Source organism: Oryctolagus cuniculus, chromosome 17 (assembly GCF_964237555.1).
Source record: "Oryctolagus cuniculus chromosome 17, mOryCun1.1, whole genome shotgun sequence".
In the NCBI taxonomy this organism is placed as follows: Eukaryota; Metazoa; Chordata; class Mammalia; order Lagomorpha; family Leporidae; genus Oryctolagus; species Oryctolagus cuniculus.
Window position 1 is genome coordinate 37,916,400 of NC_091448.1, and position 22,123 is coordinate 37,938,522.

The 22,123-nt window shown below is 41.6% G+C and overlaps 1 protein-coding gene across 10 annotated transcripts in view; it reads right to left on the reverse strand.

Annotated features, from left to right (window-relative positions):
- The window catches only part of ACACA (acetyl-CoA carboxylase alpha), a 318,070-nt gene that overhangs the window by 104,369 nt on the left and 191,578 nt on the right, over positions 1-22,123 (reverse strand). For 8 of the 10 annotated variants that reach the window (XM_008271159.4, XM_008271164.4, XM_051824672.2 and 5 more), the window contains 9 exons: positions 21,127-21,150; positions 18,494-18,637; positions 17,612-17,708; positions 16,601-16,708; positions 12,529-12,585; positions 12,269-12,313; positions 4,463-4,504; positions 3,197-3,412; positions 1,991-2,146 (listed from right to left, as the gene is read on the reverse strand). In XM_008271159.4, coding sequence (XP_008269381.2) covers positions 1,991-2,146; positions 3,197-3,412; positions 4,463-4,504; positions 12,269-12,313; positions 12,529-12,585; positions 16,601-16,708; positions 17,612-17,708; positions 18,494-18,637; positions 21,127-21,150 — 889 coding nt within the window. The remainder of the gene's footprint in view (positions 1-1,990; positions 2,147-3,196; positions 3,413-4,462; positions 4,505-12,268; positions 12,314-12,528; positions 12,586-16,600; positions 16,709-17,611; positions 17,709-18,493; positions 18,638-21,126; positions 21,151-22,123) is intronic. The other 2 variants (XM_070061033.1, XM_008271157.4) reach the window with 1 other exon arrangement.

The following is a 22,123-nucleotide window of genomic DNA, read 5'->3' on the forward strand; positions in this document are numbered from 1 at the left end:
TCCCATATGGGTGCCAGTTCATGTCCTGGCTGCTCCACTTCCAATCCAACTCTATGCTATGGCCTGGGAAAGCAGTAGAAGATGTCCCAAGTCCTTAGGCCCCTGCACTCACGTGGGAGACCCAGAAGCTCCTGGCTCCTGGCTTTGGATTGGCTCAGCTCTGGCCGTTGTGGCCATTTGGGGACTGAACCAGTGGATGGAAGACCTCTTTTTCCCTCTGCCTCTTAAATAAATAAATAAATCTTAAAAAAAAAAAAAGAGTTATTTGTTTGGAAAGGCTGAGTGACAGGGAGAACGATGTGTGTGTGTGTGTGTGGTGTGTGTGTGTGTGTGTGAGAGAGAGAGAGAGAGAGAGAGAGAGAGAGAGAGAAAGGGAAAAAGGGGGAGGGGGAAGGAGAAAGAGAAAAAGAGGAAGAGCTCTTCCATCTGCTTGTTCACTCTTCAAATGGCCAGGGCTGGGCCAGGCCAAAGCCAGGAACCTGGAACTCCATCTGGATCTTCTACGTGGGTGCAAGGGCCCAAGTACTTGGGTAATTCTCCTGTTTTCCCAGGCATATTAGCAGGGAGCTAGATGGGAAGTAGAACAGCCAGGACTTGAACAGGTGCTCCAATATGGGGCATGGGCATTCCAAGTTTAGCTTAACCTGCTATGCCACAGTGCTGATCCCAATCAAGTATCTTGGTACCATGCTTTCTCAACTTGCTAGAAAATCTCAAATATAATCTCAGATCACCCTTCCCTTGTGGCTTGTCAGCAGTATCACCATTCCTCTAGTTTGTTTCTGTACCACAGAATTTTAAGTTAGAATGAGTTTAAAAGAGTTAACCCCATATTAGCCAAGAAATATTTATCAATTATTTTTATGGAACAAAAAGCCAACAATCTCCACGTATGGAAAACTGACAACTAAGATTAAAAAAGCACAGCCTGGGTATTCAGCTGTTTAGAGTGGAAGGAGGGGCTTAACTGGTTAAAGCACCTTTCTAGTAGAGTGGAAACAGGGAGGCTGATGATAAAAACTCAATGAAACAAAGCAAGTCAAAACTAGAAATATACAACTGCTGTACCATGTCCAGGTCAAGTTTTAAGTCTTCTAGCTTCAACTGCCCAGGGTGTTTAACAGAAGTTATGCTTAATCTCAATGATAAGATTTGAGACTCAATGAGAAACCCTGTCCTTGGCTATCTTAGTGGACAAAAGCTACCCATAATTAGCTTGGAATTTGGAAAGAGTAAACTATTTCTTAGGTCTTAGATACTAATTTCAGAAGGCAAAAGTACATGCCTACAACTGATCAATCTTGAGAAAGTATAAAATGGGTTTTTCTGCACAAATTCAATGGTACCATGAAAGAACAGAAACAGAGAGAATCCTATCTTTATTACAGCTAGGCTAAAGGGTCAAGTACACAATCTCCTTGTTTTCCTTCCTTAAAAATACAGATTGTATTTTAGAATAGAAGCTCCAGGAAGATTTACATAATATATGTGAAATTCCTTCCTAGCCAAATTCTCTTTCCGTGGAAAAACACTGAAGTGAAGTAAGTGAAGTAAGGTGTGTAATCTTGCTAAGGCCATCAGGTTTGCAACATTATGTAGAAAAGCAGTAACTTAGTCAAAATGCCCAATAACAGCAAAATTCATTATTCCAGTTAAGACATCCTAGGGAATAATATGAATATCATGGTGAATATTATAAAGCAGGTGCCAATGGAAAAGGAGAAAGATCTTGTACACTGTAGTGCTGCTTACACATGACCAGCAAGATGACACCACAGCACCTTCAGTTCTAAGGTCTGTCTTCAATGACTGTATCAGATTGTTGACACTGTCCCAGAAACAGCCTCACAAGCAATCTGTAAACCTTAAAGATTTAGAGCTCAACCAATTGAAGAAGAGGACTCGTTTCCAAGTGCAAGTATAAGAAATATGAATGGATTTCTGTGCTTGTGCTTACTAGTGCCAGGAGAAAAGCACAGGAGAAATGTACCTTTGATGGGTCCATGATAACTGTGGGCACAAAGTTGAGGAAGATATGATTACAGTCGGTGCGGACATTTGTATTGTTAAAAGCAACTTCCAGCTCATCCATGGCTTCCAGAAGTAGTCGCTCTCCTTCATTTTGTAAATATTCAAAAGAAGCTTCCTGCACAGGGAGAAATAATCAACATTACAGTATTTCTATAAAGTTTTAAAAACAAGAGAGATTTTCCACCTGCTGATTTACTACCTAAATGCTCCTAATAGCTAGGGCTAGATCAGGCTGAAGTCAGGAGCCAGGAAATCCATCTGCGTCTCCCACAAAGGTGGCAGGGATCTGAGTACTTGAGCCATCACCTGCTGCCTCCCAGGGTGCACATGAGCAGGAAGCTGGATTGGAAGTAGAGTGGAAACTGGAACTGCAACATGTGATGTGGATGTCCCAAACTGCATCCTAACCCCTATGCCAGAAATGCTGCCCCCAACGTTAATATATTTTAAAAGAGGCGATAAAGAAATAGCATTTATGATTATTTAAGCAGCAGTATATCATGAATCATAAGGTATCAGGTGAAGACACAGTTTTCATTTTTCTCTAGAATAAGTCCAGTGACCACATGCAGTGGGAACAGGCAAGGGTCAGATAAACAATCCCTGCCAGTCCTTTCTCTTGCCTTCTGATAGGTGGAGATGCTGGGCATTCCCAGAGCTGTAGCCCCAACAGGAATACATTTCACATATGTTAAACCAAGCTGTGCAGAAAGGAAATCTGATCTGTTTAAAAAGGACACACTGAAGAAAGGCCAGGAATACGGGATGCAGTAACACCTAACACACCATTCAGAGACACTGCTCAAGTCTGCACAGGTTGACTCCAGAGGCTCATTCTTCCCCAACTTTCCCCCTATCCTCAGTCATCATCTAACTCTCCCTCTGATCTTTCTGTTTCCATGTTTTTCCTTTTCTCCAGTGCTATCAAACTTCTGTTACCAAGAAGTCAATTTACGGGGGGGGGGGGGGGGGGGGGGGGGGGGGGGCAGAAAGGCTTTCTTATACGAATATTTACATCTGTGAGAGAAATGACTCACAGATTTCTGGGTATTGGAGAGTAAGATAAAAAAGAACAAGGGTCTTGATTGAAAACTTGATTTTGAACCATGGCTACTTCTCTGTCTCTTGCCTTGGACCTAACTTCCGATTAAAGGACAGTACCCACCTTGGTGACCAGATCAGAGTGTCTGATGATTGCACGAACGAAGAATCTGTAGTCTGTCACTTCTGTGCCTACTTCCACCTTGGCTGCCCCAAGGTACAGGTGCATCTTGTGATTGGCACATGGAATGGCAGTTAGGTCAAAATTTCTCATGCGGTTTAGCTCTAACTGGAATGCCAGAGCAGGTTCCAAGTGACGATAAATACGATCTTCCTCAAACTGAGCACAAGAATTAGAGAAAAAAAAAAAAAAAAACAGCTCACATGAAGTAGTTAAAAAAATTACGTATTTATGTGTAAGTAAGAGATGCTGGAAAACAGAAACACAGGTTGTGCTAACGAACAACAAAAACGAGCTACATACAAGGCTAACGCTATAGCTTACATACAATTAGGCACTAAAGTACCCACTTACTTCCCACTTACTTAGGATTTTACAAGCGGTTATGCTCTCCATTAAAAACAAAGAACCAAAAAACTTCAGTTCCCTCAGAAGTCCTGTAGCATTTAGTGTGTTTCTAATTTATTTTTCACAATTAACCACAGACTGCTTCAGGTTAATAGCAACTTCGCATGCCCATTTTGGATTTACCCCACTAACCCAAATGTTTAAGGGAAGGACTTAGGTTGTATCATTTACGGCACAGTACCAAGAACGTGATGAATACACAACATCACACAATTTTCTTAAAAAATGATGCTTGGTTTTGGAACACACTGCATCCATTGAAATATAACTATTCATGTAACTTTTTGAAGAGTTTTAATAGTACATTTATGGTACATTTTGCTGAAGCTAAACTGTTCTTCCAGAGTAAATCAATCGAATGAGTGGAGACAGAAAGCCAAAAATGTAAGCTGATAACAGGAAGAAATCACACAATCAGAAATTTTGTAAAGTTAAAAAGCAAATGAAAAAAGGGCTGAATTTAAACAAACTGTGTGTAGATGACAAGAATAATTCTATTTAGCAGACATTTATTAACACATCATCAGGCTTGTTCTAAAGCACAGAGGTATCCTGAAAGTTCTTACCTTCTTTGGGCAGCTCAGCACATTGGACTGTTTCTTAAAACAACCTCTCCCAGAGGGGAGGCTGCTTTCGTTTGAAGACACAGTAAGGCAAAGGGAGCATTAGCTCAGGCAGGGAAAGGAGAATGGCAAGAACACAAGGCAAGGAGAAGCTATTCTTGGGACTTTTTAGAAATAAATAAGGACTAAAAAAAAAAAAAAAAAAAAAAGCCAAACACAGAAAAGAATTAGTTCTTACCTTATCCCTTGCTCGGAATGTGAAAAATTTAGGAAATTCTCTCTGTGTTAAAGAAGGGGGAAAACGTGTCAGTCCTTCCTAGGTACAATACTTTGGGGATAAACATGTAGTAGAAAAGCATGTTTGAATGTAGAAGACAGTTTCCTAGAAAACATGCTTCTTACCCAGCCTCTGTCTGAGAAACACGAATGATCCTCTGGATAACCTCCACTTTGACCCCTACTTCCAGATTTGAGAATGACCCCGGTATTAACCTAACTTTAGTATCTATACTTTCCCAGGGGAAAAATTCTTTCATTTTCATCTCCTAAGTGGAAGAAAAAAACAAACAAAAAACCTTCCTGGCTGCTGCTCTTGCCATAACCTGGCAAATAAAACCAACATACCCTGATGCTGCAGCCACCCAACAGTAGTTACTGGACTGATTTCCCAAGTTTCTCCTTAAGAAACTCTTAAAATATAAACTAGTCAGCATAGAATTCAGTCCATTTTTTCTCCCACATTCATTCTCAAGTCAATAATGTCAAGGGTTTAAATGGTAACACTTCAAGACAAACCAAAGCACAAGATGACCCTTGGGTCACGGCCGCTATCTGTGCAGGAAACAAAGTCTAGTCATTAGGCTTCACTACCTTTTTGCAGAGCATTACACAAGAAAGCAACCAAATCACTAGAATCTTATTAATTAACAAAGATGAATTCAATTAGCAGAGTTCATTAGTTTCTGAAATTTAACTTATTAACACCAAATACCCCTGGTTTCTCGGATGGAAAGCTCTACTAGCAGTGTTGGAATCAAGTCATTACTATTTGCCTCTATAGGAGGTTTCATTAGGCATCTTCTTCATTATGAGTGCAATGTAATCAAACACTAACTGGTACAAGGCAGAGAGACCAGAACTAGCTGCTGACACATATCCTTCAACGAGCTTCAGGGACAAAGGAAACATACACTGAAAATCTTCCAGGTGGCAGGCATTCCTACGTGTTGACCCACTGACAGCTCTCAATAGCCTCTCGAGGTAGAGATTATGACCCCATTTTTTTTTTCTCCTTTACAGATGAGGAAGCCGTGTCTCAAGTGATATGCCCAGGATCACAGAGCCAGAAAATAAACTTAGGTGTCTCTAATGCTAGAGCCCATGCCCTTTCACCTCTCAAGGGTACTCTTTTTTCTAACCTTGTTATAACCCAAATTCCTTATTTAGAGGATTTCTCTTTGATGAGATGAAAACAGAAATTAAAACTTTAAAGAAAATAGCAGAAAATAAATGAACAAGGCAAAACTCATGTTGAAAATCTGTGGTTCTTGAATTTACTGAAAATCTCTTGAATATTTTCCATAGGTATTATGCCTCGCCTTAACCCATTAAGTCCTATAGTCACGACAACTATAAAGACCTAAATTAAACAATAAATATTATGCCACTGAAATATTCACAGAATTGAAAAACTGGGGACTTAACAGGTTAACCAAAGCTTGCATAGTTAATAAATCTTCTTACATTTTTTTTTTCCTGCATTTAACAGACCTAGGAGTTCAATACTAAGCCCAGGGAAATTCTTTTTCAGCCTTGGGTCTTTCAAAACCCTTTGAATGTGGTTTTTACAGGAGACTGATCTTTTACTAACGATGTTTTGTCCTAAATAATCCTCTAACAGCCCTTGAACTCCTGAATGATGGTAAAGCAGATGAGGATGACTTCCAGGTAAAGGAGGAAGACTTTGAACTGACTTGTTGGCAGATTTCAGGCTCAAGCTTTATATAATCTAGTTTGGGTTCTTTTAATTTTTTTTATTTTTGACAGGCAGAGTGGACAGTGAGAGAGAGACAGAGAGAAAGGTCTTCCTTTACCGTTGGTTCACCCTCCAACGGCTGCTGCGGCCGGCGCACCGCACTGATCCGAAGCTGGGAGCCAGGTGCTTCTCCCGGTCTCCCATGTGGGTGCAGGGCCCAAGTACTTGGGCCATCCTCCACTGCACTCCCGGGCCACAGCAGAGAGCTGGCCTGGAAGAGGGGCAACCGGGACAGAACCCGGCGCCCCGACCGGGACTAGAACCCGGTGTGCCAGCGCCGCAAGGCAGAGGATTAGCCTATTGAGCCGCAGCGCCGGCTGGGTTCTTTTAATTTTTAAAAATCTGTTTGTTTATTTGTTTGAGAGAGAGGGAGAAAACACTTCCACCCTCTGGTTCAGTCCCCAAGTGCCTGCAATGGCCTACCAGGGCTGAAGCAGGGAGCCAGAAGCTCAGAATTCAATCTGGGTCTGCCATGTGCCTAGCAGGGACTCAAGTACTTGAGCCCTCACCTGCTGCCCCAGGGTGTGATTAACAGGAAGCTGGAATCAGATCAGAGCTGGGGCTCAAACCCAGGCACTCCAAGATGAGAAGTGGGTGTCCCAGCCAGCATCTTAGCCTCTAGGTCAAACGCCTGCCCCTTGGTTTTATTCTAGAGGGGTGTAACTTTCAGGATATTACCTAAATGTTAGCACATGCCAAAAATGAAGGGTAGCAAATGGAATCCACTGAAAAAAAAAAGTCAAAGGAACTGATACAATCTTTTAAGCAAATACTCTTCTATTCTGCCTGAACTACTAATTAAAATATTTAGTGTTCCATTTATTCAATTATGTACATTTTGAAGATCAAAACCATTTTCCTTCAAAAAACAAAACAATGGTAACCAAAACAGCTTGCTTTTCCACTCAACCAATTAAAAAATTTGTAGTAACTAAAAGGCATGAAAAGTAAATAGTGTGAGTGGAAATGCCTTTATTATAAATAGTGAGAAAGACTACTTGGCAGAAGTGGGCAAGAACTGCTACTCAGAAAAACCACTTTCATTAAGGTTGGCTAAGAAAAGTTATCATGAGGTGGCTTAAGCCTTTTTTTTTTTTTAAACTTCTGAATAAGCTTTAGCTCCAAAGGAAAATCTTCAATTTTAGAATTACTGGACATTCAGAACAGGAAATGGCAAGAACTTCTGTGTTTGGGGAAGTAGGTCTACCAAGCACTAATCCTGGGAGACTGGAACTTGAAGATTTTCATAGAAACTCATCTTTTTTGGTGTTCAAAAACCATGGAATCACAGAAAAGAAGAAATGCAAAAGTCTGATCCAGTGGTTTGAATACATTCCTTCATCTCACCTCATCTTCATACTTCTATTTTTTCCACTAACAGCATTCATGCTTATTCCATCATGACTCCAAGTGCTTTCCAGGCATTCTACTAGTGTTATAGGCAAATATCATAACTGAATGTACACAAAGAAAAACCTTGTGTTCTGCTACCAAAAAACAAAAGAATGCAGCATTTCTCAGAACGGAATTATACCCCTGCTGCGTTCTAATCAGCCAACCATCATCAAGACAATCAAAATAATTTGCCTAAATTAGCCAATCAAGACACCCTGCAAATCAGAGAATGTGAAAACCTGCAACAAAAAACATCATAGCTGATTATAATACTAATAATCGTGTTAAAAACCTAATGAGATGAAGAAATTGGGAGCTTGCTGGTGCAATTCTCTTTTACCTCACCATGCTGAGAGCTAATTATATAGACTGTAATTAAAACAAAAACCTCAACCGAACCTTCTGAAGACTAGTAGTTGGCCCACTAGCGAACAGATCATTTTTTTTTTTAAAGGAAATGAACTATTAATCATGATCACTATTTATGCTATTGAGCTCTTCCTTCAAGGCCCAAATAATCCCAAAACACTTAATTTTAAAGTGGAGTCATTCACACAATAACCATAATCATCTCTCAGAGATCTGTAGAAATTCTAAAGAATTCATGGAATCTTACCAGCCAGAAACAAAAGGGAACATTAACAGATACAAACTGCTTTAGACAGTTTCTGGACCTACACTTTTGTTGAGGTGGCAAAGGATAAGAAATGCTGAAAACATGCACTTCAGTATACTTAACAAAACTTTTCTGCAAAAGTATGGGAAGTTTTTCTAAAAAACCATAATACTGGTATCCCACTTAGCACCTGCTGTGCTTTAGAACTCCAGACTGGAACTGTGAGGGAAACAGAGCAAGTTGGTGAGTTTTACCTAACACAAAACTGTCAACTGCAGCTTAGACAGATGCAGAAATTCAAGGCACTTCCATTGCATGCAAGGCTTTGATCTTTAATGGAAAAAGTATTTACAGGGACAGACTTGCTTTATTCTCCAACTTTCTGTCTAAATGTCAGCTATTCAAGCCCCATTATGGGTTGTTGATTTAATGTGATGGTTACGCAAACAGACAGGACACCCAGCCTCCTCAATGCTGGGGAACAAGCTGCATCAGAACAGGATTCTCCATGCGAGGCAAGAGACCAAGGCAGCAGCAGACGTACCTGTGACCAGCTTTCTGGAGACTATGATGGTTACACAGAGAAGCACTGACAATGTTGGCAGCCTTCACTTGTAGTGAATAAACACAATAAACAGGCGCTCAGGCCCCCATTTGCCCTGGTTTGGTTCTGAAGCACAGCTTGTTTCATTCCGCACCAACCAATATTGTTCTTGAACCAAACTTGGTAACCTTTCTGCTCTCCTCGCCCTGGTGTGCACACTCTTTTTCATTCAATAACACGGGGATTTCACAGTGTGGAACAGAGGAGGCTGCATACATCACGGTGGATTACCAAGAAGCCAGCGAGCTCAAGGGATTCATCTCTAACACTCCTGGAAAGCTTCCTCTTTTTCACACTACACTAACTATGGGGCAAGCACACGGCAGAAGACACGACAGAGGCCAAGCATCCTTCATGAATGGCATGCTACCACCAGCTCCACAACAGTGAGCCTCGGATTTGTGCCATTCCTGCCAAGGCTTCCTCGCTACTGTAGATCCAGGGTGGGGTTCAGTAAGAGTTGTCCTTGCCCCCTGGGAAAGTACTAATCATTTCTAAGGGGCTTAACATCAGAACACTCCAATTCCTCTGTCATTCAGTTCCTCAGGGCAAATCCACCTAAACCTCCACATTCTCTTTACTGTAAAGCAGCCTTTCCTATGCTCAAGTCACTTGATAATTTAACTGATTTCCCACTTGCCACCACTATAAATAGGAATCGGACAATGACTGTCAGGGAAGACCCCTGGTGGCCTCATTTCCTAGCAGATTTTGCCTATATATGTTCCTATTCAACCTAAATCCAGAAATAGGATAGTAGAGAGGGAAAAAAATGTTTCAAAGGCACTAGATATACTCTAGGACATGACACAGATTCAGATAAGGGTGGGGTTTTTTTATATGTGTTTTACATTAAAATTATTTTTAACAAAGGATAGTGGGTCCGGCACTGTGACATAGCAGGTAAAGCCACAACCTGTGCCACTTGCATCCCATATGGGTGCTGATTCGAATCCCAGCTGCTCTCCTTCCCACCCAGCTCCCTGCTAATAGTGCCTGGGAAAGCAGTGGAAGATGGCCCAAGTGCTTGAGCCTCTGCCCCCACATGGGAGACTCAGATGAAGCTCCTGGCTCCTGGCTTTGGTCTGGCCCAGCCCTGGCTGTTGCAGCCATTTGGACAGTGAACCAGTGGATAGAAGACTTTTCTCTTTCTGCCTTTCCCTCTCTGTAATTCTGCCTTTCAAATAAACAAATAAATTGTTGAGGAAAAAAAAAAGTTGCTGAAAACTAATCACATTGTCTTTCAAAACGTGTTATTGGCCAGTTTTAATTGATCATTGTTATTCCCCAGAATAATATGCTACTATTATCCCAAAGTCAGCTGACAAAAAGAAAATGTGTGTTAACATTTTAAGAAACTACTCTAATATTCTTCTAAATGCCAGGGCCTGGCTCTGGCATGTCTACCTTAGTTCTGATCAGCATCCACCAGCCACAGTGCTTATTCATGGGCCCTGACAGTCTATCCCCAAGTATCAATTTTATTCTCTAAGCTCCTGATTTTTCTTCCTAAAGCCCCAGGGTTCTCTTTAAGCTCCTCATACTTCTCCACTGATGCCAGTTTCCTATCTAAAGTTATTGATTGATATATATCCGTACTCTGCTTGATTTCCTGACATCAATAACACAGGGGAGTTGTGTAGTCCTCAACATTTCCTGAAGCATTCAGCAAATCTTAGTTCTTTAGCCTGCAGGGTAGGCTTCCTTGTTTCTCTATAGACTAGACCAACAAGGTGAACTCTATGAAAGCAAAACAAAACACAAAGGGACAGAGACCTAACACATGAAAGGAATAAAAACAATCAGACAAAGATACTCCAGGTAAGAAAGTCCTTTCCAGAATCCCAAATGTTATCTTCATTATTGCAACAAGCAGGCTTGAGAACTAACTTAACAATCTTAATTGCTAAAAACAAAACAAAATAAAATTCTTATCAGTAAAATTACTTGGAGTCTTGCTGAACTACAGGATAATTTTTTAATGAAATACTTTGACTACAATCAGTCATTCTGAGAATGACATCTTGATTACAAATTGGATTTCTGGCCTTCCTTCTGTCATCACATAGGGTCTGATCATATGAATATACCAGAGTTCAGATGTTAGGCTATTAATTTAATTTTCTTATCAATAAAAATTTTAATCTCATTAATATTAAGCTAATTCCATTAAATGGAGGAACCAGCAATAGAATACTTAATTTTTGTTTATTTCCTGCTCTTAGAATTAGCATAAGACAAAAAATAGAGATTTGGGCTCTGTGAAAGCATTTTAAGTCATTGTTCTTCAGAATTGGGAGCTCTTAATAGAACTTGATTCAATTTTTGGTAGAAGCTAAGCTCTCCAAGTGTGACAGCAGTTCTTGATTACAGATCCACTATTCATATGGAAGCGATTGCTAGTTAGCTCCTGTTTCACCTCATTCATCTTTTTTTTTTTTTTTTTTTTTTAATTTGACAGGTAGAGTTATAGACCGTGAGAAAGACAGAGAGAAAGGTCTTCCTTCCATTGGTTCACTCCCCAAATGGCTGCTACGGCCGGCGCTGCGCCAATCTGAAGCCAGGAGCCAGGTGCTTCCTCCTGGTCTCCCAAGTGTGTGCAGGGTCCAAGCACTTGGGCCATCCTCTACTGCCTTTCCAGGCCACAGCAGAGAGCTGGACTGGAAGAGGAGCAACTGGGGACTAGAATCCAGCGCCCCAACCGGGACTAGAACCCGGGGTGCCGGCGCCGCAGGCGGAGGATTAGCCAAGTGAGCCATGGCACCAGCCATCACCTCATTGATCTTGATAACACAAACACTCATTTGTAACTATTTCTCAGAAATACACTGAGAGGCCGGCGCCGCGGCTCACTAGGCTAATCCTCCGCCTTGCGGCGCCGGCACACCGGGTTCTAGTCCCGGTCGGGGCGCCGGATTCTGTCCCGGTTGCCCCTCTTCCAGGCCAGCACTCTGCTGTGGCCAGGGAGTGCAGTGGAGGATGGCCCAGGTGCTTGGGCCCTGCACCCCATGGGAGACCAGGAAAAGCACCTGGCTCCTGGCTCCTGCCATCGGATCAGCGCGGTGCGCCGGCCGCAGCGCGGCGGCCGCGGCGGCCATTGGAGGGTGAACCAACGGCAAAAAGGAAGACCTTTCTCTCTGTCTCTCTCTCTCACTGTCCACTCTGCCTGTCAAAAAAAAAAAAAAAAAAAAAAAGAAAAGAAATACACTGAGAAATCATGATAAGGTGAAAAAGAGAAAATCTTTTGTTGGAACACTGGATAGAGGAATTAAATATTCATCATAATACATACCTAAAAGAGGGACCAAACATCAGTATAGCCCTACTAAGTAACGCACATACTCTTTTTAAACAGACAAAACAGTAACCTATCTTTGTTATTCCTTTTACTTACATGAAATCTCTGATCCACCTCATAGTTGACTTGTTTTCTGAAGTCCTTTTAAATAAACAGAAAAGATGGAAAAACAATAGAAGCTGGCCGTTAGTTATAGTATTAAAAACAGAGTAAAATATGATCAGATAACTAACTTTAAAAAAAAATTAACAGGAAGAAAGTTATTTCTCTGCATGGATTCTACACATAAGCAAATAAATGTCATCTCATTTTCTACTTCTAAAAATTCTAGCAGCATCACAAGAACAAATCAATACCTTTTGTGCAACCAGGAAAGTAAGGCGCCGGATCCCATGTTCCACCAGGGTAGCTTTCTATGAACAAGTAGACAAAACAGAATATAGATGACATCTCCATTCATCCGAAGTTTTACTCCACTCAGTTCGCATAAGACTCTGTTTGGGCTAAGTATCCTTTTGGATCTCTACATCTCAATATCTTCAAATTTGCAGATAAAGACCTCTCAACCTGGCTCCTGGGACTAAGTATTACAGAAGAGATTATATGCAGGACTGGACCCAATTGAAAGGAGGAGAAAGGCTCAGGTGAAGTCACCTGGGTTCTCTTGGATAGAAGTGGAAGAGCCAGGTGTCAAACCGGCATCCACATGGGATGCTGGCGTGACAGGCGATGGATGACTTAACCTGCTATGCCAGAACACCGGCCTCTAGACTTTAGTTTGATCACATCCCTTGTTTTAATTCTAAAGAAGAGATATGTTCCTAAGCCAATTCTTTTTTTAAAAATTTGTATTTATTTTCATTTATTTGAAAAGTATAGACATATACACACACAGAGATAGAGAGATACAGAGATATCTTCCAAATCATTCACTCCACAAATGCCCAGAACGGTCAGGACTAGGCCAGGCCAAAGCCAAGAGCCCAGGAGCCCAGAACCTAATGCAGTTCTTCCATGTATGTGGCAGGGACCAAAGTATTTGAGCCATTACATGCTGCCTCCCAGGGTACACATTAGCAGGAAGTTGCAATTGGAAGTGGAGCTGGACTTGAATTCAAGCCCGCTAATATGGCATGTGTCTTAACGGCTATGTCAAATTCTGGTAATCCCCACCCCCACCCCACAACCAACTCTTCACTTTCATGATACCCCATTTTTTAGAAAAGCAAACTGGTTTCTCCTTATGAAGAAGCAGCACATTCCTAGGCCATTTCTTCCTATTTCTTTTTTTCTGCTACAGCATTGCTGAATAATAAAATTAAATTTACTAACAGCAGATGCTTTAAAAGAATATTGGGAAAATAAATTTTCTAGAAACAAATTCTAAAAATATGTTTCCAAGCCAAATACAAGCTTTGCTTCAACCATATTAAAAAAATGATCTGCCCTTAAAAAAAAAAATAATCTGTCCTGTCACCCTACCCCTTAGTATAAACAATCAAGTACTGATGCTACAATAAGAAAAAGCTGTGTTGGGAGAAAGGCGGCATGGTGCCTCCCAGCCTTTAGCATGCCAGGGAACAGAAGCATTTCTTCTGACACCAGCAAAGAATTCCACTACAGCCAAGTCCTTCAGAGATGAGCATCAATAGCTATGTTCTGGCAAGGGAAGAAAATAACTTTAATAATGCCATGATTTAAAATCAAAATTGTTATTGCTTTTAAAATTCCACAAGTGGCTGACAATAACAGCAGAGCAACAGGATTCTGATTACATTGTAATAATGCGGGTCTCACAGCAAGTCCACAGCTATTACCCAGCGATTAGGCGTCAGCACCTGGAGAAACTCCATTTACACTGACGGCTTCAATCTCCTCCACAAGTCATTTACAAATATATGATCCTAATTTCTATGAGAGAAAAAAAGACATGCTGGGACTAGAAGATTATTTGGACAATTTGGATCAACCTATTTGATAGTTTAATGTGTGCTTAAAAAAAAACTTTTCTAAAGTGCTAGGAGCATGATCATGAAGTGAAAAACAAAACTAGTTATCACTTCAGCTTTTTAAAATTGCTTTTCCTTCCGTGTGTGTGTGTGTCTACACAGATATTTTTTAAAAAACAGGAGATGAAAATACCCCTGGATAAGCACAGTACCTGACGCAGTTAATAGCTTCTCCAGGCTTGGAGCCTTAGTGTTGGCACGGTCTATCCTTACCCTTCTCAAAAGCTCTGCGCAAAGAAACCAGATTTCTTTGTGCTTCAATTTTTAAGTCCAGTAAAGGAAAAAAGCTCATTAACATTAAAAACACATGAAGAAACTAGCTATTTTAAATCAATGCCTGATGCTATACAACACTTGATCTGAGGGTAATACAAAGTCTAAAGTTGTAGTCAAATTATAGAAAACAAACACACACAGAAAATTAGTGCTTCAAAAACTGATAAGAAACGTTCACAGATATTTCATGAAATAGCAGCAGCAGAAGCAGCCATGCATAACATGAGGACTCTTGCAGTAAGGTTACCCTGATCATGGTTTCAAGTTAATTTTATGTAGTCACTAGCCAAGGGTATGAAGTAAGGTGAATCTAGCTTTTAAAGAAAAATTTCCAGGCAAGCTCTCTACTTTAATTTCTCTGGAAGCACAGCTTCCTCATGTTGGCCACTGCAATCCCAGTCAGTGTATGTACTGTGAGAGCAACATAGAGTAAATGCTAAAACTGATGTCAATCACAAAGTCACCATTTTTTCGTATGTGTCTACTATCAGCATTTGTGATGCAAATGCTGAAAACACAAATTATTTATGTTGCATGTATTGAGCACTTGCTCTATCTCAAGCACTTTGGGCTACGTGCTGTCCATTCAGAGAGAATACATGGGTCTGGTCATGAGGGACAGTATTAAGAGGGCCCCTTGGCAATGAAGTAGCGCTATTACTGTCTCAGTCACTACGCCTGCCTAGGTCCCTCAGCTAGCCTCAGAGCACCCTCAGGGCTAAGAATGTAGCATTCACTAACACTCCTGGGTCTATGTCCCCCGGAGCTGGCATCAAGGCTTCAAACCCCAGATTTCGCTCTATCACTTTCCAGTTGATGAAGGAGGCTCATTGCTCAGAAGTCTTTATCAAAGAGGTGAAAATTTGAAACAGGTCCTAGAACAGGGAGAATAACCGAGGGATGGTGGAAGGAGGAGCTTAACATTCACAGTGAGAGGGGAAGGAAAATGATGGGGATTCCAGTTTAACTATGGGGAGCTTGATGTCAACATCAAACATCCACAGAACTTAAACTTGAAAGAAGTGTGTGGCCGGCGCTGTGGCTCACTAGGCTAATCCTCTGCCTTGTGGCGCCGGCACACCGGGTTCTAGTCCCGGTCAGGGCGCCGGATTCTGTCCCGGTTGCCCCTCTTCCAGGCCAGCTCTCTGCTGTGGCCAGGGAGTGCAGTGGAGGATGGCCCGAGTGCTTGGGCCCTGCACCCCATGGGAGACCAGGATAAGTACCTGGCTCCTGCCATCAGATCAGTGCGGTGCGCCGGCCACAGCGGCCATTGGAGGGTGAACCAACGGCAAAAGGAAGACCTTTCTCTCTATTTCTCTCTCACTGTCCACTCTGCCTGTCAAAAATAAAAAAAAAAAGAAAAAGAAAAGAAAGAACTGTGGATGTATAGCTGATAGTTTCAAGGGAGGGAAAGGAAAGACTCAGAAGGGAGCTGAGTGGAGTCTAGGCTTACTGTGCGGAATGAAGTCACCACGAGGAAGTCAGCAGCAGGCGACTCAAAGATCAACACTGACGTTCTGGGAGAGATTTAGGGACATGACTTGCCCTGAAACATTGTATTTTTTAAAACTAAAGATTGATTTTACTTATTTGAAAGGCAGAGTGACAGAGACAGGGGAGGCAGCTGAAAGAGGGGTAGAGATCCCCCATCCATCGGCTAACTCCCCCATATGGCCGCAACAGCCATGGCTGGGCCAGGCAGAAGCCAGGAGCTTGGAACTCTGTCCAGGTCTCCTATAAGGATGGCAGGGGTCCAAGTGCTTGGGTCATCATCTGCTGCCTTCCCAGGTGCATTAACAGGGAGCTGGATCCATCGGACGCGGAGCAGCTGCAACTCTGATCACTGCTCCAGTACCAAATGCTGGTATTACAAGCAGCAGCTTAACCCACAGTGCCACATCACCAGTACCCCTTAAAACATTTTAAATAGCTGAGATTTACATTTCTCAACATAAAAATACACTCCTTATACATCACAGAATTTTGTTTCTATAAGCAGAATTAGCCACAGCTCTGATAGTTGTGATAAAAGATGTAGCCAGATGAAAGACAAGCCATCTAAGTAGCAACCGACAAAAGGGTGGCTATGACACAGGCAGCAGGACAAGTGCCATCACCAGCTTGCACCCCTCTGAGGACTTACATTCTGCTGGGTGAACTCTCTGAACATGGCTGCCAGCCTGTCATCTTCAATATCACAGTCAGTCTTGATAGCCACATTCAGAATGTGGATTGGTTCATCCCTGGGGACCTGTAACCCGAGAACACACACCCAGGAAAGGATGAGACCAGCTAACTCAGAAGCAGAAAGATGTTACAGTATTTGGCAGAACATTTGAAAACATCCCCCAGGGTGTTTTGGTTTGCCCATGAGGAAGAATAAGCAAATTGAAACCACTGTCCACCAGCCACACAGAAATTCAACAAAGCATGTAACTTTTAAAACACAAGACAGTAAAGGCATTACCTAGAGGTAACCTGAAATCTTGACTCAACATGAACTTAAGAAATTACGGTCTCAACTTTTTTTCAACATTAAAATGGGGGTGAGACCACTTTGTTCATTTGATTTGCCATATCTTTTCACAGGATGTGAAGAAAAAGAGGTACAAAAAGCTATCTGAACATATTCCCACATAATGTATTTCCTTAAAATTTATCAAACAATGGAAGTATCAAACCATGAGAAAATAATATAGGGAAAGAACACAACGTGTTTACTGAGAAAGGAAAAGAAGGAGTTTAATAAAAAGATAAAGTTTTTAAATAAAATGACTATTTGTTTCTACAACCTAACGTCCACCGCCTGAGGACTGTGATAGCACTACTGTGCAGAGACACAAGCTATCATCGAGTAAGAATTCCAACCCCCAAAGCTCAGATCTTTAAGACAACATTCAGAGATCCAGAAGCGGCCACAACGGGTACAGCTGAACCCATCCTCCACTATGGATTTCAGAATTAATTCACTTTTAAAGTTCGAATTTATATGCTGTTTACAAAAAATACTTTGATGAGGCACACGAAATTAAACAACATAAAGTAGGGTAAAAAGGTGAACTCTTCCCTTTAAGTTCCAAAGGCAGAACGGTAGTTTACAGCACAAGTCCTGTGTGTGAAGGAACTAAGAAGCGCTCCCAAGAGAACACTGTACCTTGTCTTCATCATACAGAGATGTGTGGCCTGCCTCTGGGAATGTGGGGCTTTGAGGTGGGGAGTCACAGAAGCAACCCATCACTTCATCGAAGATCCTGAAAAATATCAGCACACACTCCCCTGAAAACCCAAGTGGCAGGAAACTAACGCTGCCATCACCACTCAGCCTGGAAGAATCATCTCTTCTACCCTGTACTCAACATTCAACAGAACAGAATCACAGTGGCTGAAGGCGACATGCAAAATTTCACCAAGTGGCAGAAATTAAGAGGATGGATTGTTTAAACTTTAATAAACCATGTATTTTTTTTTCTTTTTAAAATGATCTAAAGGTTTGGGGGCTTGTTTCTCCCTTCCCCCCTCTCCCCCCATCTAAGATATGAGCATTGCTGTCCTCATCGGTCTTAAAGTAACAGAAGGAGCCTGGGATGGGAACAGTGACAGACCAATGTAATTACCCCTCCCCCTAGGGTAATGCATCAGTATACATCAAGAGATAGATGCTGAACGCATTTAATCAAAAGATGTATCGTCTCTGGTGGGGCTCACTCTAGTGTTGTGTTTAATTTCTCCTGACATTTCACTCATCACAGAGCAGACAGCTTCTTCTGTTAGTTCCTAAGGAAAAGACCGTTTTGTTTCTTTCTTTTTTTTTTTTTTTCTGAACAGGCTCATTACTGCAAGTAGAGGCTTGCAGAGCCCGAATGAGAGGAGGAAATGGAAGGAAATATTCCCCTCTGAGGACATATCTCCTTAGCTGGCTCCTGGCTATTCTGGGAACCTTCATTCATTGTGCAGAAAGTTGAGCCCCCCCCCCCCCAAAAAAAAAAACAGATGCCCCTGACTCCCATTGTAGAGACACAGTTCTATAATGTCTTACCTGACAAAATCTTCAAAAGTCCGAAAAGAGACCATTCCGCCCATCCGCTGACACGGTGGAGTGAATGAGTTGTCCAATAGCACATCACTCACACTAGCTACATGAGTCATGCCATAGTGGTTGAGGTTGGAGGAGAAGGACATTCTAAATGGCAATTCAATCAAGTTCATTAGCAATGGAGGGTAGGAGCAAGGACAGGGAGAGTAACAACAGGGGGCAAGGAGCTCAAAGCCAACTCAGGTAGGGTCGGGTTGCAGAGCAGATCTGGTTTTTTGCCCACTATGGATAAGGTTGTCTGCTGGATTCATGTTAACCCTTTCATTTGAATTCCCCATTCAAACTACATTTTTATCATTCCCAAATTTTCCCAAATAGAAATCTAAGGACTGTCACAAGTTTCATGACAGTTTTGATACAATGGCTTTATATCTAATGAGTGAATAGCACATAGGGATTAAAAACCATCCTGCATCTTCCCCCTCCCTAAAACATTCGCTCATTCCAAAAGAAGTATGCAAGCCAAGTGAGTTGTAACCATTTAACACTTAAGACATTTTTCTGGAGCAACTATAACAGATTATTCATAGGTATGTACAGTGATAGATAGATACACACATATACATGTATGTGAAACAATTCTAAGTCAGTCATTTGGAAAGGCATTACAAAGTTTCCTCATTATATTTAAATACTTCTATACCAAGGCAAAAATATCTTTGTTCAAAGTCCTTAATAATTCCCAGCAAGATACAAAAGACAGAGCACGAGTCTCAAAGTATGTGTAAGCACGACAAACAGTTGCTAAATGGAGATGCTCAAAGAGAATTGAACCGATTTGTTCAATCTAAAACCGTAATGAATCTGTATATTCCTTGATGCACCTCAGCAGTACATACTGACATATAATACTGCAAAGCAGTTTTGCACGTCCAATCAGGATAGCCTTTCAGGAAGGACCAAGCTCACGGATGCCTCTAGGACTTGCCTGATGTATTACATTCTGATCTGAAGAAAATTCAGAACAAGGCATTGGCATCTGAACTTTGGGGGACTGCCCAAAACTCTCCTTGAACACCTGCAAGTGCTGCAGGGGGAAGAGTCCGCAATGTAGCCTCGAGATGTGCATACATTTTGTACTGGACTACAAACTTACAATTCTCGAAAGCAATGGAATGCTTTATAGGATGGCAGGGCTGCTCACACAGACTACAGAGACTGACACTCTAGGATTTTATTTCTTTAGCAAGTGATGACTATGGAAAAGGTACTTCATCTTTTGACAGTGCTGGGGAATAGAAAGGCAGAGTGGGAGAGGAAACCATGGATGTCACACATCAAGCAAGTCTTACACATGGTGCTCACTAGAGCTGGGCTTCAGAGTTGTGTTAACTCAGAAACGCCACCATCATCCCCTTTTCCAGGATCACCAAATACATTTATCAAAGAAGCAAGTTTGTGAGGCACTGTATCTCTTTTACCTGCCCAGCTACAGACAGGAATGACAAAAGGGTTCCAGACAACATTTAAAGGGAACTCCCTCTGGATAAGCCTGTTGGCTGTGCTTGTGGCAAGCAGAGGGTCAAGTATCTTTTTTCACTCAACTAAACCACACCAGCTACATATACTTCTCAGTCTCCCTCCACTACTGTGCTCATGGTCAGGGCTGCTAAAGCCAGGCAGGAATGAACCAAGTTCATACTCTGAGGGAAGACTGAAGGGCTCAATAAAAGCACTCCCTTTTCTCCCTAAATCCAAATACAGCTCTAAAAGCTATGATCAGTTTTCATTATTTAATAGTTTAAAGGGAGATGGAAAAAATAAATGCAAGCCTATAAATATTTCCATCTGTAACTATGTCCAAAGAGCATGCCACCGACTCATTACTGCTTTAGCACTGGGTGGATTCAACACTAATCAGCACCGCCGTCCTCTCAAACTTGCACTGTGCTGCCTTGCTTGGCTCAGGAGGAAGGAGGAACTCAAAACACCACAGTATCACTTGCATTATATTGGCCTAGAAACCGCTTCACGGAGCTAAACACAGCAATAGGAAACACCTATATATATTTTTCCAAAATTAATCTTATTATAGATCTGAAATAAAACTTGACTTTCTTATCATTACAACATTTTAAAACTTCAGCAAAAATAACTAACAAACTGTTAAAACATGAGACCAGCTATTTCTGGATTTGCACTCTTTTGTAAAGAGAAGCAAACTGGAGAAACGAAAAATTGAAACAAATTGTGAATAATATGCCAGAGTAGACATATTAAGAAACCTTAAGGGTTTCTCCTCTGAAAGCCTCAAACTAGACCAAGAACTTAGCAAAGGAAGATGTTTCTAGCCAAACCAAACACCAGCAAACTCCCTCTCTGAGACATCTAGATGGGAGCTTTTCTGCACCAACAAGGCTTTTCAGGTAGTGCTTTTTGAACAGTTAAAAGAAAAGCTGAAGGCATGTTTTCCAAACAGGAAGCATAATATGTTATGTCTAAAGGGAAGTTCAGGACTTTGCAGCAGAAGATAACACATTAGCTTATCAGGTGTAGTGTTATTGTTATTTTTTCCTGGTTTTACTAAGTTACAAAAAAGGAGCTTTTAATTGGAAAAGAAACTAAACATACGGTACCTGTTTAGCGTGGGGATGTTCCCTCTGTAATTAAACAACCACAGTTAGTTACTGATAGGTTAGTGAAAGCCATAATAAAAGAATTGTCAGAGCAGACACAGACCAGTCATGAGGAGCCTGTGTGGCAGCTCTGGCATCAGGCAGACGTAACCAGGGGCTCATTACCTTCAACCCCCAGTGAGCCTCTGCAGAGGCAAGCCTGCCTCCTGACTTGCCCCACCACAGCTGCTGTGGGTAGACAGGGTCAGAAAGCATGTACCATGGATTTCTTTTTACAGTTCTCTTAAAAAATAATGCAGAGTAGTGGTAAAACACAGGTTGATGAAAATTAATTTAAGCTATATGACAATGGTGTATTATTTTAAGATTCAACATGAAATTACCATTCTTCTTTCTTGTTCCTATTACTAAAGGTGTAACAAGGAGGTCCAGAAAAGTTAATTCCACAGCTCTTCCAACCTGAACTGCTTTTTCTAGGACTGACCTGCAAATTCTCTTCCAAGACACAGAATCAGTTCCCAGCTATGTCAGTCTTTTTACCACGATCTTCCTTCCATGAGAAGACAAAAGGACTCTCTGTACCAAGGAGCTTATAGGTAATGAAAATCATGTAAGACCCTAACAATAAATGATTCTCAGACTAGAGTGGTATAACTGGTTAAAATTAATGAATACTTTTTAAATTAAGTATGTTTTGAGTAACAACGTTTTTTAAAAATTCTTGTTAGGCCTCTCATAAATAAAATCTTTTTTTTTTTTTTGGACAGGCAGAGTTAGACAGTGAGTGAGAGAGAGAGAGATAGAGAGAGAGAGAGAGAAAGAAAGGTCTTCCTTCTGTTGGTTCACCCCCAAAATGGCCGCTACGGCCCGCACACTGTACTGATCCGAAGCCAGGAGCCAGGTGCTTCCTCCTGGTCTCCCATGTAGGTGCAGGGTCCAAGCACTTGGGCCATCCTCCACTCTGCCTTCCTGGGCCACAACAGAGAGCTGGACTGGA